General features: G+C 45.4%; 1 protein-coding gene across 3 annotated transcripts in view; it reads right to left on the bottom strand.

The window, feature by feature from the left end:
* Positions 1-13,521, bottom strand: part of TESMIN (testis expressed metallothionein like protein) — a 49,947-nt gene that overhangs the window by 21,478 nt on the left and 14,948 nt on the right. For all 3 annotated transcript variants that reach the window (XM_033207459.1, XM_033207456.1, XM_033207457.1), the window contains exon 6: positions 11,371-11,459. In XM_033207459.1, the coding sequence (XP_033063350.1) occupies positions 11,371-11,459 (89 nt within the window). The remainder of the gene's footprint in view (positions 1-11,370; positions 11,460-13,521) is intronic.

Here is a 13,521-nt window from a genome sequence, read left to right as displayed (position 1 = left end):
GGTGCATGCCTGTAATTCCAGCTACTCGGGGGACTGAGGCATGAGAATTGCTTGAATCTGGGAGGTGAAGGCTGCAGTGACCCAAGATCACACCACTGCAGTTCAGCCTGGGCAACAGAGCCAGACTTTGTGTCAAAAACAAAAACAAAACAAAAAACAAAAAAAAGTCCTAAAAATTATCTACACTCATGGTATAAAACCAATCCTTGCTTTTCTGAGAGGAAGAGAACTCTCTCCATTCTAGTGGACAGTGTTCCTTCTCACTCTATGAAATAATTGTCCAAAAATGTATAATCTAACACTTATAGGCAAACCTCATTTTACTGTACTTTGTTCTATTGGGCTTCATAGGTAATGCTTTTTTTTGTAAAACAAATTGAAGGTTTGTGTCAACTCTGCATCAAACAAGTCTATTGGCGCCATTTTCCAAGAGCATGCGCTCACTTCATGTCTCTTTATCACATTCCTGTAATTCTTGCAAAGTTTCAAACCTTTTCTTTATTGTTATGCCTGTTATAGTGACCTGCAATCCGTGTTCTTTGATGTCACTAGTGTAATTGTTTTGGAGTACCACGAACCACATCCATATAAGAGCACGAACTTAACTGATGAATGCTGAGTGTGTTCTGACTGCTCCACCAACTGGCGGTTCCCTGTATCTCTCCCTCTTCTCAGGCCTCCCTATTCCCTGAGACACAACAATATTGAAATTAGGCCAATTAACAACTCTACAATGACCTCCAAGTGTTCAAGAGAAAAGAAGAGTCCTGTATCTCTCACTTTAAATCAAAAGATTAAGCTTAGTGAGGAAGGCATGTTGAAAGCCAAGATAAGCTGTGAATCAAAGGAAAAGCTTTTGGAGGAAATTAAAAGTGTTACTCCAGTGAACACACAAATTATAAGAAAGCAAAACATTGCTGACATGAAGAAAGCATCAGAGGTCTGGAGAGAAGATGAAACCGGCCAAAGCCTAATCCAGTGCAAAGCACTAATGCTTGTCAATTCTATTAAGGCTGAGAGAGGCGAGGAAGCTGCACATCAAAAGTTGGAAGCTAGCAGAGGCTGGTTCATGAGGTTTAAGGAAAGACGCCACCTCCATAACAGAAAAGTACGAGGAGAAGCAGCAAGTTTTCCAGAAGATCCAGCTGAGATCATTGATAAAGGTGGCTACACTGAACAACAGGTTTTCAGTGTAGATGAAGCAGCCTTCTATTAGAAGAAGATGCCACCTAGAACTTTTGCAGCTAGAGAAGAGAAGTCAATGCCTGGCTTCAATGCTTCAAAGGACAGGCTGGCCCTCTTATTGGGATATGATGCAGTTGGTGACCTTAAGTTGAAGCTAATGCTCATTTCCCATTCTGAAAATCCTAAGGCTCTTAAGAATGTTGCTAAAACTACTCTGCCTTGTGCTTTACAAATGGAACAACAAAGCCTGAATGACAGCACATCTGTTTACAGCATGATTTACTGAATATTTTCAGCCCACCGTGGAGACTACTACTCAGAAAAAGATTCCTTTCAAAATATTACTGTTCATTGACCGGGTACCTGGACCCCCAAGAACTCTGATGGAGCTGTGCAAGGAGATTAATTTTGTTCTCATGCCTTCAAACACAATATCCATCCTGTAGCCCATGGATCAAGGCGTCATTTTGACTTTCAAGTCTCATTATTTAAGAAATACATTTCATAAATCTATAGCTGCTATTGATAGGGATTCCTCTGATGGATCTGGGCAAAGTCAATTGAAAACCTTCTGGAAATTATTCCATTCTATGTGCCATTAAAAATATTCATGATTCAGGCCGGGCGCGGTGGCTCAAGCCTGTAATCCCAGCACTTTGGGAGGCCGAGACGGGCAGATCACGAGGTCAGGAGATTGAGACCATCCTGGCTAACACGGTGAAACCCCGTCTCTACTAAAAAATACAAAAAACTAGCCCGGCGAGGTGGCGGGCGCTTGTAGTCCCAGCTACTCGGGAGGCTGAGGCAGGAGAATGGCGTAAACCCCGGAGGCAGAGCTTGCAGTGAGCTGAGATCCGGCCACTGCACTCCAGCCTGGGCGACAGAGCGAGACTCCGTCTCAAAAAAAAAAAAAAAAAAAAATTCATGATTCATGGGAGGAAGGAAAAATATTAACATTGAAAGGAGGTTAGAAGTTGATTCCAACCCTCGTGGATGACTTTGTGGGGTTCAAGACTTCAGTGGAGGAAGTCACTGCAGATGTAGAAATAGCAAGAGAATTAGAATTAGAAATGGAACCTGAAGATGTGAATGAACTGTTTCATTACCATGATAAAACTTTAATGAATGAGGAATTGCCTCTTACAGATGAGCAAAGAAAGTGGTTTCTTGAGATGGAATCTGCTCCTGATGAAGATGCTGTGAACACTGCTGAAATGACAATACAGTATCTAGAATAGTCCATAAACTGAGTAGATAAAGCAGTGCAGGGCTTGAGAGGATTAACTCCAGTTTTGAAAGTTCTACTGTGGGTAAAATGCTATCAAACAGCATCACATACTACAGAGAAATCTTTCCTGAAAGGAAGAGTCAGTTGATGTGCCAAACCGCATTGTCTTATTTTCAGGAACTGCCACTGCAACCCCAGCCTTCAGCCCCCCACCACCCACATCAGTCAATAGCCATGACATTAAGGCAAGACCCTCCATCAGCTAGAAGCTGACAACTCGCTGAAGACTCAGATGATTGTTAGCATTTTCTAGAAAGTGTTTTTAAATTAAGGTATGTACTGTTTAGATAGAATGCTATTGCACACTGATTCAACTACAGCATGTTTATAGTTATATAAACATAATTTCTACATGCATTAGGGAACCAAAAACCTTGTGTGACTTGCTTTATTGTGATTTGCTCTGTTGTGGTTGTGGAGCTGAAGCTGCAGTACCTCTAACGCATGCCTGTATGTTGCTGCCTACACCAAAAAAGGCCTGTTATAAACGTTTTTATATATATTTTACGTTAAATTATTAAGTTTTATATTTTACAGCCGCTTTAAAAAACTACATAGCAAATCAATGTTTAACATATACAAAAATGGTTAAGAAACACATTTGTAACAGTACTGGAAAGGTAGATGTTAATTACTTTAAAAGTCTGGCCAGGCATGGTGGCTCATGACTGTAATCCCAGCACTTTGGGATGCCATGGCGGGTGGATCACCTGAAGCCAGGAGTTCGAGACCAGCCTGGCCAACATGGTGAAACCTCGCCTCTACTAAAAATACAAAACTTAGCTGGATGTGGTGGCAGTTGTCTGTAATCTCAGCTACTCAGGAGGCTAAGGCAGTAGAATTGCTGGAACCCGGGAGGCGGAGGTTGTAGTGAGCCAAGATTATGCCATTGCACTCCAGCCTGGGCCAACAATAGCAAGACTTCATCTCAAGAAAAAAAAAAAAAAAAAATTTTAAAATCCATCAATAAGTTTTCAATAAAATAATCAGAAAACATTTAACTACCTCTTCAGTTTACATCAGTACCATTTTAATCATGCAGATTAATTTATCGTTTAAAAATAATTCCCAATTTTTTATGGCTAATGAAACAACAACAAAAAGTTGGGATTCATTGTTTCAAGTTTCGGGGGTAAGGCACTAAGAGAGGAATTAAAAAGTTCCAGCTCTATTTGGAGGAGGAAGATGAACGAGTAAAACCCTTGTCTACCACAGCAAGAGGGCAGGAGACAATCTTTACAGGTGTGGAGGTTCCCCCAGGAAACCTGAAAGCAGAAGTTGCTAACAGTGGAAGCTTCTTGGAGGGAGACAGACTATGGGGAGAAGTGGAACAGGATATTATCACTTTCCACTGGAGCCTTGACTGTAGTAATCAATTTTTACCCATGCCATCACTAAAAACAAATACAAAAAATTAGCCGGACATAAGGGCACATGCCTGTAGTTTCAGCTACTTTGAAGGCTGAGCTGGGAGGATCACCTGAGCCCAGGGGGTTGAGGCTGCAGTAAGCCACGATTGCACCTCTGCACACCAGCCTGGGTGACATAGTGAGACCCTGTCTGGAAAAAAAGTTATAAAATAAAATAAAAAATGCTGTCATGTGTTTTTCTCTCTGTTGATGGCCAATTATAATAACAATCCCTCGTAGCCTGTATGCAGCAGAGACTCCCATGAGAGTAGGACTAACTCGCACTAAGAAAATTACATTCCATTGCCTCGTGCTCATGACTTAGTTGTGGGGAGTAAAAAGGTAAAGGAAATGGAAAGTTATTGATGGCGATGATGCCACAAGTGCGAGTGAAGCAGGCAACGGAGGATCCCCTGCTTCTGTTCCTTCACCTGAGCCAAGTGTCTCCACATGAGGACAGGTGGCATGTATGGAGAGACACCAGCACGAGGCCAGGGGTCTGCCACCAAAAGACCTCACTGCTTGGGTGAATTTACCTATTCCTTAGCTTTTCCAAAAGCAGAACACAAACTTTATTAGTATTTCCAGAGATGACTGGTTTCTCAGTGATGGATTGATTCCAACCAAATCACAATGCATTATCAGAATGTCACGCATCGATTTATGATGAAAATAACATCCTTTTCCAGTGCCCAAAATGCTCACATTCTTTCTCCAAGGCCTCTCATTTCTCAGTATGGAGCTACTAGGAAGCTAAGTCAATGGCCAGACAGTTGCATGTTGAGCACAGAATTCGAGGTGTGTAGCCATCGAGTAGATTGGGAGGGCTCTAAGTCTCTTGCCCACCGCACACAGCACTTCCCTGGAGAAGGCAGCTCCGTGCCCTCACACACGGTGCCTCTGTCACCTGCCAGCACTGGACACACTCTGGGCCTCCTTTCCTCTGTTCCAGGGCTGACCGACCACCCTCATGACGGTCCATTCTTTCTTATGTGCGTCGGTGGCCAATTAAGCTAGGAAGCTGCTTCTAGACAAGAAGCTGTTTCTTTGGCCTTCCATTCTGACGTAATTCAAGTTAAGCCTTTCTTAGAGTCATCTGGTTTCCAAGTCCTTAGGAGTTACCTCACTTTGTCCCCAGTTACAGTCTACACCCTGCTCTAGGCTTCATGGTCATATGACCTGCCTGGTCCCCCACACCCAGCCAGCAGCTGAGCAGCCCCCATCCCCAGGAGCCCACCACTCTGCACGGCTCTGTCCTCTGGACACCACCACCTGGTCCTCCTCCGCATCCGACATCTCCATCCGGGCAGGCTGCTCTGGCTTGACAGCGTCACAGGGTCCAGGCTTTCTTCCTCTGTCCTTCTTCCTCCTTACCCAGAGCTGCATCTTTAGTTTCCTCATCAGTCGTGTCATGGCGTTTCCAACGTTCAGAGAAGTATATGGCCTCATAGACTAAACCAATGATAGCTCAACTATTTTCAGACAGTCAACCCTATACTGTCTGCAATTACTTTTTAAAAATCAATTTGTTTTTCCACTTTGGTTGTGTGAACTCAGTTTCATGGACTTCTGGATTTCTACCCACGGGTGCACCCCCACACCACTGTCCCGTCACCAGGGCTGTCAGTGACTTCAGCAGGAGCTCTGCAATGGAAACATCACGTGGAGACTGTGGTTAGGGTCGTCAGGCATTGGGACTAGGAAATGGTCTCCCTTTTCAACATGTAACTTAAGGCTAGGCAGACATAAGAGCAGAAAGTGAGCAGCCCGCAGCAAGAGCTGAGGGAGGGCAGACAGCACAGACACCAGACGCCAACTTTCGCAGGGTGGCCGAGGAAACTGATGCACCCAGTGCTGTCAAGCATGGCAATGAGGTCCGCCTCCTACCTCAGCCACATCGTCTACTTCCAGTCCCCGACTCCACGTGACAATCGGCCCTGTCATCCCTTGACCACACCTCCTGGCTGGGGGAGAACTTTTCTGAGAAAGTTTCAATGTAGAGTAAACCAATTCATAAAACTTTTTAAAAATAGGATGTGGAAATATTACAGTTAATGCTCAACAATGACATGGTTAGCACTTGTCTGAGGGGCTAGAGGATGCGAACCAAAACCCAAGAAAAATTACGCCCCTTGAAGTGTGAGCCACTAGTATCTTGACTAAATTAGTTGGCCAAGATAACCAAAAATCCATACCAGGTTCATGCAAAAGTGGCTGCTTCTCGCTGGTCTCGCTGTTCTGGACAACGAACATCAGGACAAGGTTGTTGAGAAGTAACTGTAACACGTGCAGTGCTGGCCATTCTGGTTTCTCTAGACTCTGCTCCACTTACTGACTTCTAAGCAACCTTATTTCATATTTAATAATGAAGGATTTGTGATTACTTACAATTTCAGACACTGGGATTTGGTACAGTTACATGGCTTTTTAGACTTTGTGTCCCATGAACTAAGAGTTACTCTATAAAGATTAAAAAAGAAAATGTATTCAGATGGTTACTCCTTATATAGAGAATTAGCTAAGCATCTGGTGTTTTTCAACACATTGTGAGCATCTCAACAGCAGACAGTTATAGGTATTATTGATAGATGCCTAATCATGAAGTGGCAGTTTCCAATGTGATGCGACTAGCGCCACCAAACGCAGCCACACATGCCCAGGGAGTCAGTGTGTGTGTGCAGCGGTATCCTAAGGCTGCTCTCCCTTCCCAAGATGTCTTCCAGGGAGTCAGTGGTGTGCGGAGCAGGGTCCTAAGGCTCTTCACCCTTCCCAAGATGTCTTCCTGGAGTTCTTCTCCCCCTGACCTGTTTAAACCTCTATTTTTTTTTGTGCTCCTCTCCCCACCGAACAGCTCTTTCCCCCCCAAAAATCTGAATGCTCATAGGAAGTACACATTAAAGAACAATAGATAAAGCGTCGTTCGTCTTCAGATATACCAGTGCTAAAGCAGTCCACGCTGTAATATTACCAACAATATCAAAGCATGTTAGTAATCACTTAAGTGTGCCATGTGATCACTGGGGACTTTCCTCATTTTAGGACGGGATTATTACCACTCCTTCCTAATTACATTTTGTGATTAGCTCAGAAGTCATCTTCAGGGGCATTAGAGAAGAAATAAACTCCTCCTCTGACGTATCTCTGGGTGTTGCTGAACGTGAGGGCAGCTGCACCTTAAACCATCGGGAGAAGTTCCCAAGCATTGCTCAGAAGAGACACTCACCAAGGAGCTCAGAACATTTGCAATGGAAGTGGTTCAATAGGCTGTGGTGACAAGGAGGGGAACGTGTACAAAACACCATGTGCCACAAAGCAAACTAGATGAATTCTAAACAAATACAGCATTTGATTTAGAATTCTGTGACAGGGCTGTCCCTGTGCCCAGTGTGGGCGTGCATCTATATCAGTGTGCTCTTTGAAGTCATGTACACAGGTCTCATCTCTGCGACACACTGGCCACTTCTGAGCAAGGCTGCATCTTAGTCTTGGGTTTCCTACCAGAGCTAGAACAGCACCTGGCACACAGTCCATGCTTGCTGTCAGCCTCATGCCATCTCATGGAGCATAGGGGTTGGTAACTAACACAAACGCCCTAAAGAGAGGCAAAGTCTTCGCCCTGTCCTCTGTGCTCCGAGCGCCCGCACACTCAGCTTTCTTGACTGGCTGTCGGAGCTGAGGTCAGCCCCAAATCCCCCCTCACTTGGCCTGCCCTCACCTCACTGCTCTGGTGTGCATGATTGACTGGTCTTCCACTCCTGCTCTCACCACCTGTGCCTTTCTTTAGTGACCCATCCTGCTCCCCATGGGAAACAGCTCATGGCACCCGAAACTGGGGCAAGCTGCTAACTTTGACTTCTTCTGGAGAAAGCTACCATTTTAGAGATAAAGACGATGTCGCTGAATACTGTATTAATTGAGAATTCATCTAGTTTGGTTTTTCCTTTAGAGATAGAAGAGTTACAGCTTTCCGCCCTCATGGGTGCCTAGAGGTGGCAGGTCTAGCTATCCTGCCACCTGGCCTGTCCACCCGTGGGTCAGACCTGGGCCTATTCAGAGGGGGCTCTGACAGCTACTTCACTGCTCTTGTCCTTGGCCCTCTCAGACCTGCCCTGAGCTGGGGCACAGGGTGGACCGGCCCTCCCTGTCCAGAGGAACGAAAACTGTTCCCTTGAGGAAGTGGCGTGGGGGCTTGTGGAGGCAGTCTAGTGGGGACCCACTGTAACTGTGGAGGGAGGGTGACAGGCTCACGAGTATCTACAGAGGCAGGAGGAGGCCAGCAGGCATTTACTAGAAATCACCGCGTGGCCAGGACCATGGTCAGTGCTTCAGGGGACACCAAGGATAACTATCTATTTAACACATGGTGCCTGTCCTGGAGGAATCCACCAAGTCAGCAGGGACACGAGACATAGGCAATGGAAACAGTACAGCACATAAGAGAATAATCCACCAGCACACTGTGCAATACTGACTGTAAATGCCACAGAAACTCAGAATAATCAACCAGCACACTGTGCTATACCGACTGTAAACACTGCAGAAACTCAGAGGCAGCATAGTTCAGCATAGACGGAAGAAGTGAAAACCAAATGCTCTTGAAGGAGGTGGAACTTGACATCAGCTTTTAAGGCGGCAAGGTTTCTTCAGTATTGCTCAACAGGATGGCCCAGTTTAAATAACAGCGTCAGCAAAGACACGCATCAGGAATGAGCACAGAGTGCGGGGCAGTGAGGGTCTCTGACTGCAGTGGACACTAAGTGGAAAATCACTTCCATGGCTCCAGATAGACTGCTCTGTCAGTGCCTGTCTACAAATTAAAGAGTTAGAAAAGATCTGGACAACTCTGCCTCAGAAAAGCCTTCTAAAAAAACTACACCACAACATGATAACCTCATCTTTAGCAAAAAAATTTCCAGAGAAGCGGACTCTTGAATATTCTCTATTATGATGTTCATTATGTTACTAAGACCAGTAGCAACAACAATGTGTCAGAATTCACATTTATTACCAGATTGGTAATGGGATTATTAAAGCTACAGAATGTCAGGACACGGATTTGTATTAAAGAGTTTTTATTAATATGATAAGCTAGTTAATAAGTTAGCCAGTTCACCCCCCCAGCCCTAACAAATGACCATCGGGTCAGCTCGCACGCTCAGCCTGCTGGCCTCCAGCCTGAGCTGAACTGCTTCTATGGCCTCTACTAGGTTAGATACGTCTGAACCACACTGGGCTGACAGTCTCGGTTGGGAACTCACACAGAATGAAACAACCAGCAAAACGGTCTCTGACTGCTTCCTTACCACTAACAATAAATTGGTAGAGATTCCAGCATATCATCAGTATTATAGATATCGAGATAAAAATCATCAGGCCCAATTAAGTGGAGAGGCATCAGATCAAGTAATTATGTGCATAAAAAATACAAATACACATCTCAAGTTGTTCCTGGCACACCATTTACAATAGAGAAATCTTTTGTAACCTTCAAAATAAAGAAAAACATGTGACTGATAGAAAAAATTCTAGTATAGATAGAGGAGGAGGAAAAGGAGAGAGGAAGAAGAGCAGAGGGAGGAGAACAAAGATGAGGATGAGGGGACGAGAAGAGGAAAGAGGAGGAGAAGAATGGGGAGCAGGGGGAGAGGAAAAGGGGGAAAAGGAGAAATAGTTGCCCTGAAAACGCTCTTCATGACTGCTCCTCTGTGCAGATGCCCATCGGCTGCACCATGTGGAGGCCTCAGAGGGCACTGTAAGTGGGAGAGTACACAGTTACAGTATGAGAAGTGTCAAATGTCCTTGAATGTTCTAGACACAATACAGCTCAGAGTGAGGCAATACTATTGACCAGATGCCCCCAGATTACAAGAAAAATGAGTATCTTCAGAACTGTGGCCTTTTAGATCATCCTGTGTAATGTATCAGCAGAATCTGGAAGTTGCTGAAGTCATTTTTGTTTGGTCCAGAAATGTTAACAGCCATGATGAGATGACCAATTACAATGATAGCAACTGCACCCTCACCGATCCATCACACCCAGAGAGTGAAGCAAGCAGCAGGGCCCATGGTCTTATTCCGTCAAACTCAGCAAAAGTTGTCAACAGCCTGGGCACACAATTACAACAGCTAAAGGAGCCACTGCAGAAGCTGAAGCAGCAGTGCCAGGGAGCAACCAACACCCTTCAGTGACCACGAGAGCTGATAGCGTTGATCAATTCCAGTGTGTTTCCAGATTCACAGCCTTTCATCCCAGCCCCAAACCATTCTCCTCACACTTACCAAGGCCATCACGAAGCCACGCCCGATGGCAGAACTCTGCAGGAGCCTGGAAAGCACTAGAGGCCACGGGCTATATCCTGTAAGGTGTTTGACTGCTATCTCTCAGGCCCAGGGTATGTGTTTGTCTTAGACTGTGGGCCAAAAGAACTGCTGCAGGCAGGCCAGCCACACCTGTAATCCCAGCACTTTGGGAGGCTGAGGCAGGCAGATCATCTGAGGTCAGGAGTTCAAGACCAGCCTGGCCAACAGGGTGAAATCCAGTCGCTACTAAAAAATACAAAAATTAGCCAGGTGTGGTGGTGGGTGCCTGTGGTCCCAGCTACTCGGGAGGCTGAGGCAGGAGAAGTGCTTGAACCCAGGAGGCGGACGTTGCTGTGAGTGGAGATCATACCACTGTACTCTAGCCTGGGTGACAGAGCAAGAGTCTGTCTCAAAAAAAACACAAAAAACAAAACCCAAAACAACAACAACAACAAAAAAACAAAAAAACAAGAGAAAACAAACAAACACACACACACCTCCTGGAGGTAGGAATATGCTGATCTCCATAATCAACTACAGGGCTCAATGAATGGAGGGGGTTGCCCAAACCACTGTTAATACATAAATGTTAACCTGACAGTTAACCAGCTGATTAGTTTAATTAGCAACAATTATAAACACAAGACAAGGCAAGAAATAGCAAGATGAGGTCCCAGATAAGTACAGCCTATGTCCACCTGGAGATGTGAAGACAGATCATGCATTAGCACCTGCCATAGAGCTCGAGCCAACTCAGCACAGAAGGCAGCGGGCAGAGGCGGCTGGAGGGCACTCTGCAGCTCCCCGTTCATGCTACGTGGCTGCCATGCCATTATTTACACGGACGACAGCAAAAAAGAGAGGCCAGCACAGTTTGAATCAACATGGAATGAAGACAGAGCTATAAACGGCAACAAGCCTCAGAAACACTGACACAGGACAGCCGACAGGAGGACAGGGACAGATACAGACTATGGGCCAGGCTTTCCAGCAGCGTTTGCAACCCCAGCGAAACCAGACACAGACAGCAACACTGTGAGTGGCACTGCTGACAGTAAGAACATTTCTCAGAAGTCATGAAGGTGTGCAGGGAAGCTCATTTTATAGTTCAGAAGCAAATCGTAAATGTATCCAAAAGTCTCTTAAATTCTTACATTAGAGTGACAACGTATTGCTTCTAATCCTTACCCAGCCCAAGTTATTTTTGGTGGTCCTGGAAGAGTTGATCCCGAGGGGAAAGCAGACCCGTTGACTACTGATGGTAAGGCTCCCTCAAGCTGTTCAAAGTCAAAGGCAAGGATATTTGGAATTAGCCAGGATCTTTAAAGTTCCAGTAGCCAGCCCCCAGATAAAAATGATTCTTTTCTTCTCTAAAAGTTTACATCACCATCCCTTTTTTTTTTTTTTTTTTTTTTTTTTTTTTTTGAGGCGGAGTCTCGCTCTGTCGCCCGGACTGGAGTGCAGTGGCCGGATCTCAGCTCACTGCAAGCTCCGCCTCCCGGGTTTATGCCATTCTCCTGCCTCAGCCTCCCGAGTAGCTGGGACTACAGGCGCCCGCCACCTCGCCCGGCTAGTTTTTGTATTTTTAGTAGAGACGGGGTTTCACCATGTTAGCCAGGATGGTCTCGATCTCCTGACCTCGTGATCCGCCCGTCTCGGCCTCCCAAAGTGCTGGGATTACAGGCTTGAGCCACCGCGCCCGGCCCACCATCCCTTTATAACCATGTCTGGGTCTTATTACCACAAGGAATCCGCTTTCACTGGGCAGACTCTAGTGCTGAGGTGTGTCACAGCCCTGCCTGGAAGTGTGCAAAAATGCAGGGCTGGCCTCCACGGGCTGGAGGCCGTCCATAGCTGTCACTCAGCTGGCCAGGGGCATTGTCATGGAACTCTTTTTCATTTTTATAGGCTATCAATTGTGAAATACATTTAATGACAAATTTCCATAAACTAGAAAGTTTCTTACAGAGATCTTGACATTTGAAGTCTTGTTGGCAACCACGATTTTTCATGTATTGAAAAAAAATATTTTGTAACCAGTTTTAACAAATTCAAAAGCAATGTCATAATCTCTGCATTGTCCACGTTCTTTGCTTTCCCAGGTCCCATCTTTCTTTATGTTACTTATTAGCATGGCCTGTGGAGGCTGTTCACAGGGAAAGTAACAGGCAGCAAAGCCATCACTGGCCTACTTCTCTTCTACTCAGTAGCTTGAAGAAATTAACAGTACTAGATACAATTAGGTTTTCAGATTATGTGCATATATCACAGTTAAACCTCATATCCTTGTCCCCTCCTCTCTCCAAAAATGGAAACGTATCTTTAAATAAATTTATTTTTAAAACTTTAAAAAGTAGCCGGGCGCGGTGGCTCATGCCTGTAATCCCAGCACTTTGGGAGGCTGAGGCAGGCAGATCACGAGGTCAGGAAATCAAGACCATCCTGGCTAACACGGTGAAACCCCGTCTCTACTAAAAATACAAAAAATTAGCCGGGCGTGGTGGTGCATGCCTGTAGTCCCAGCTACTCAGGAGGCTGAGGCAGGAGAATGGCGTGAACCCGGGAGGCGGAGCTTGCAGTGAGTCGAGATGGTGCCACTGCACTCCAGCCTGGGCAACAAAGTGAGACTCCGTCTCAAAAAATAAATAAATAAAATTAAAAAAAAATAAAAATAAAAAGTATAGTCTTAGAAAACAAAATGCATGTTGTATTCATCCTCTGCACTTCCTCCATTCTGTGCCCGATTTAAACTGTGTGTCATCACCATTCATTAGGGCTGGAAGACACTGAGAAAGGCCCCTGGGTCCCATTGCCTCATTTACAATCAGCCTTGAGTCCCCAGGCTTCTTCCCAGGAAACCCCTTCCTGCTCTCCTCTTGCTCGTACACAGAAGGGAGTGCTCACAAGGCCCTGAGATGGGTGTCTCTTTTGCCCTCACCCGGACACCTAACTATGAGGCCCCTGCCTTCAAATGTCAGTCTGAAGAGTTTTGCATTCTTTTAGAGAAAGGATGTCATAGTTCTCAGGATTGAGGCAATTATTCGCATAAACCAGGTAAAATTACTTTTTTCCCCCTTTGCTTATTTAGCCCCAAAGTAAAGCAGAGACATCTCTTATGTACTCCATAGGTTGTAAATCCAGGGCAACTTTATGCTGGAATCCACAAGTTTCTTCAGCAATGTTTGGTCCTCTTGGAGTGAAGGAATCAACTTGGAGGAAGGGCTTCTCAGACTCTGCTGTGTGCACGAGTCAGCCAGGGCCCTTATGAAAATGCAGATCTGATCCAGGGGGTCTGAGTCTCAGGTCTGGGGTGGAACCTGAGGTTCTACACGTCTTACC

The sequence above is a fragment of the Trachypithecus francoisi genome, unplaced genomic scaffold (genome assembly GCF_009764315.1).
Source record: "Trachypithecus francoisi isolate TF-2019V2 unplaced genomic scaffold, Tfra_2.0 Lachesis_group8, whole genome shotgun sequence".
In the NCBI taxonomy this organism is placed as follows: Eukaryota; Metazoa; Chordata; class Mammalia; order Primates; family Cercopithecidae; genus Trachypithecus; species Trachypithecus francoisi.
This window is presented reverse-complemented; position numbering and strand designations above follow the sequence as displayed.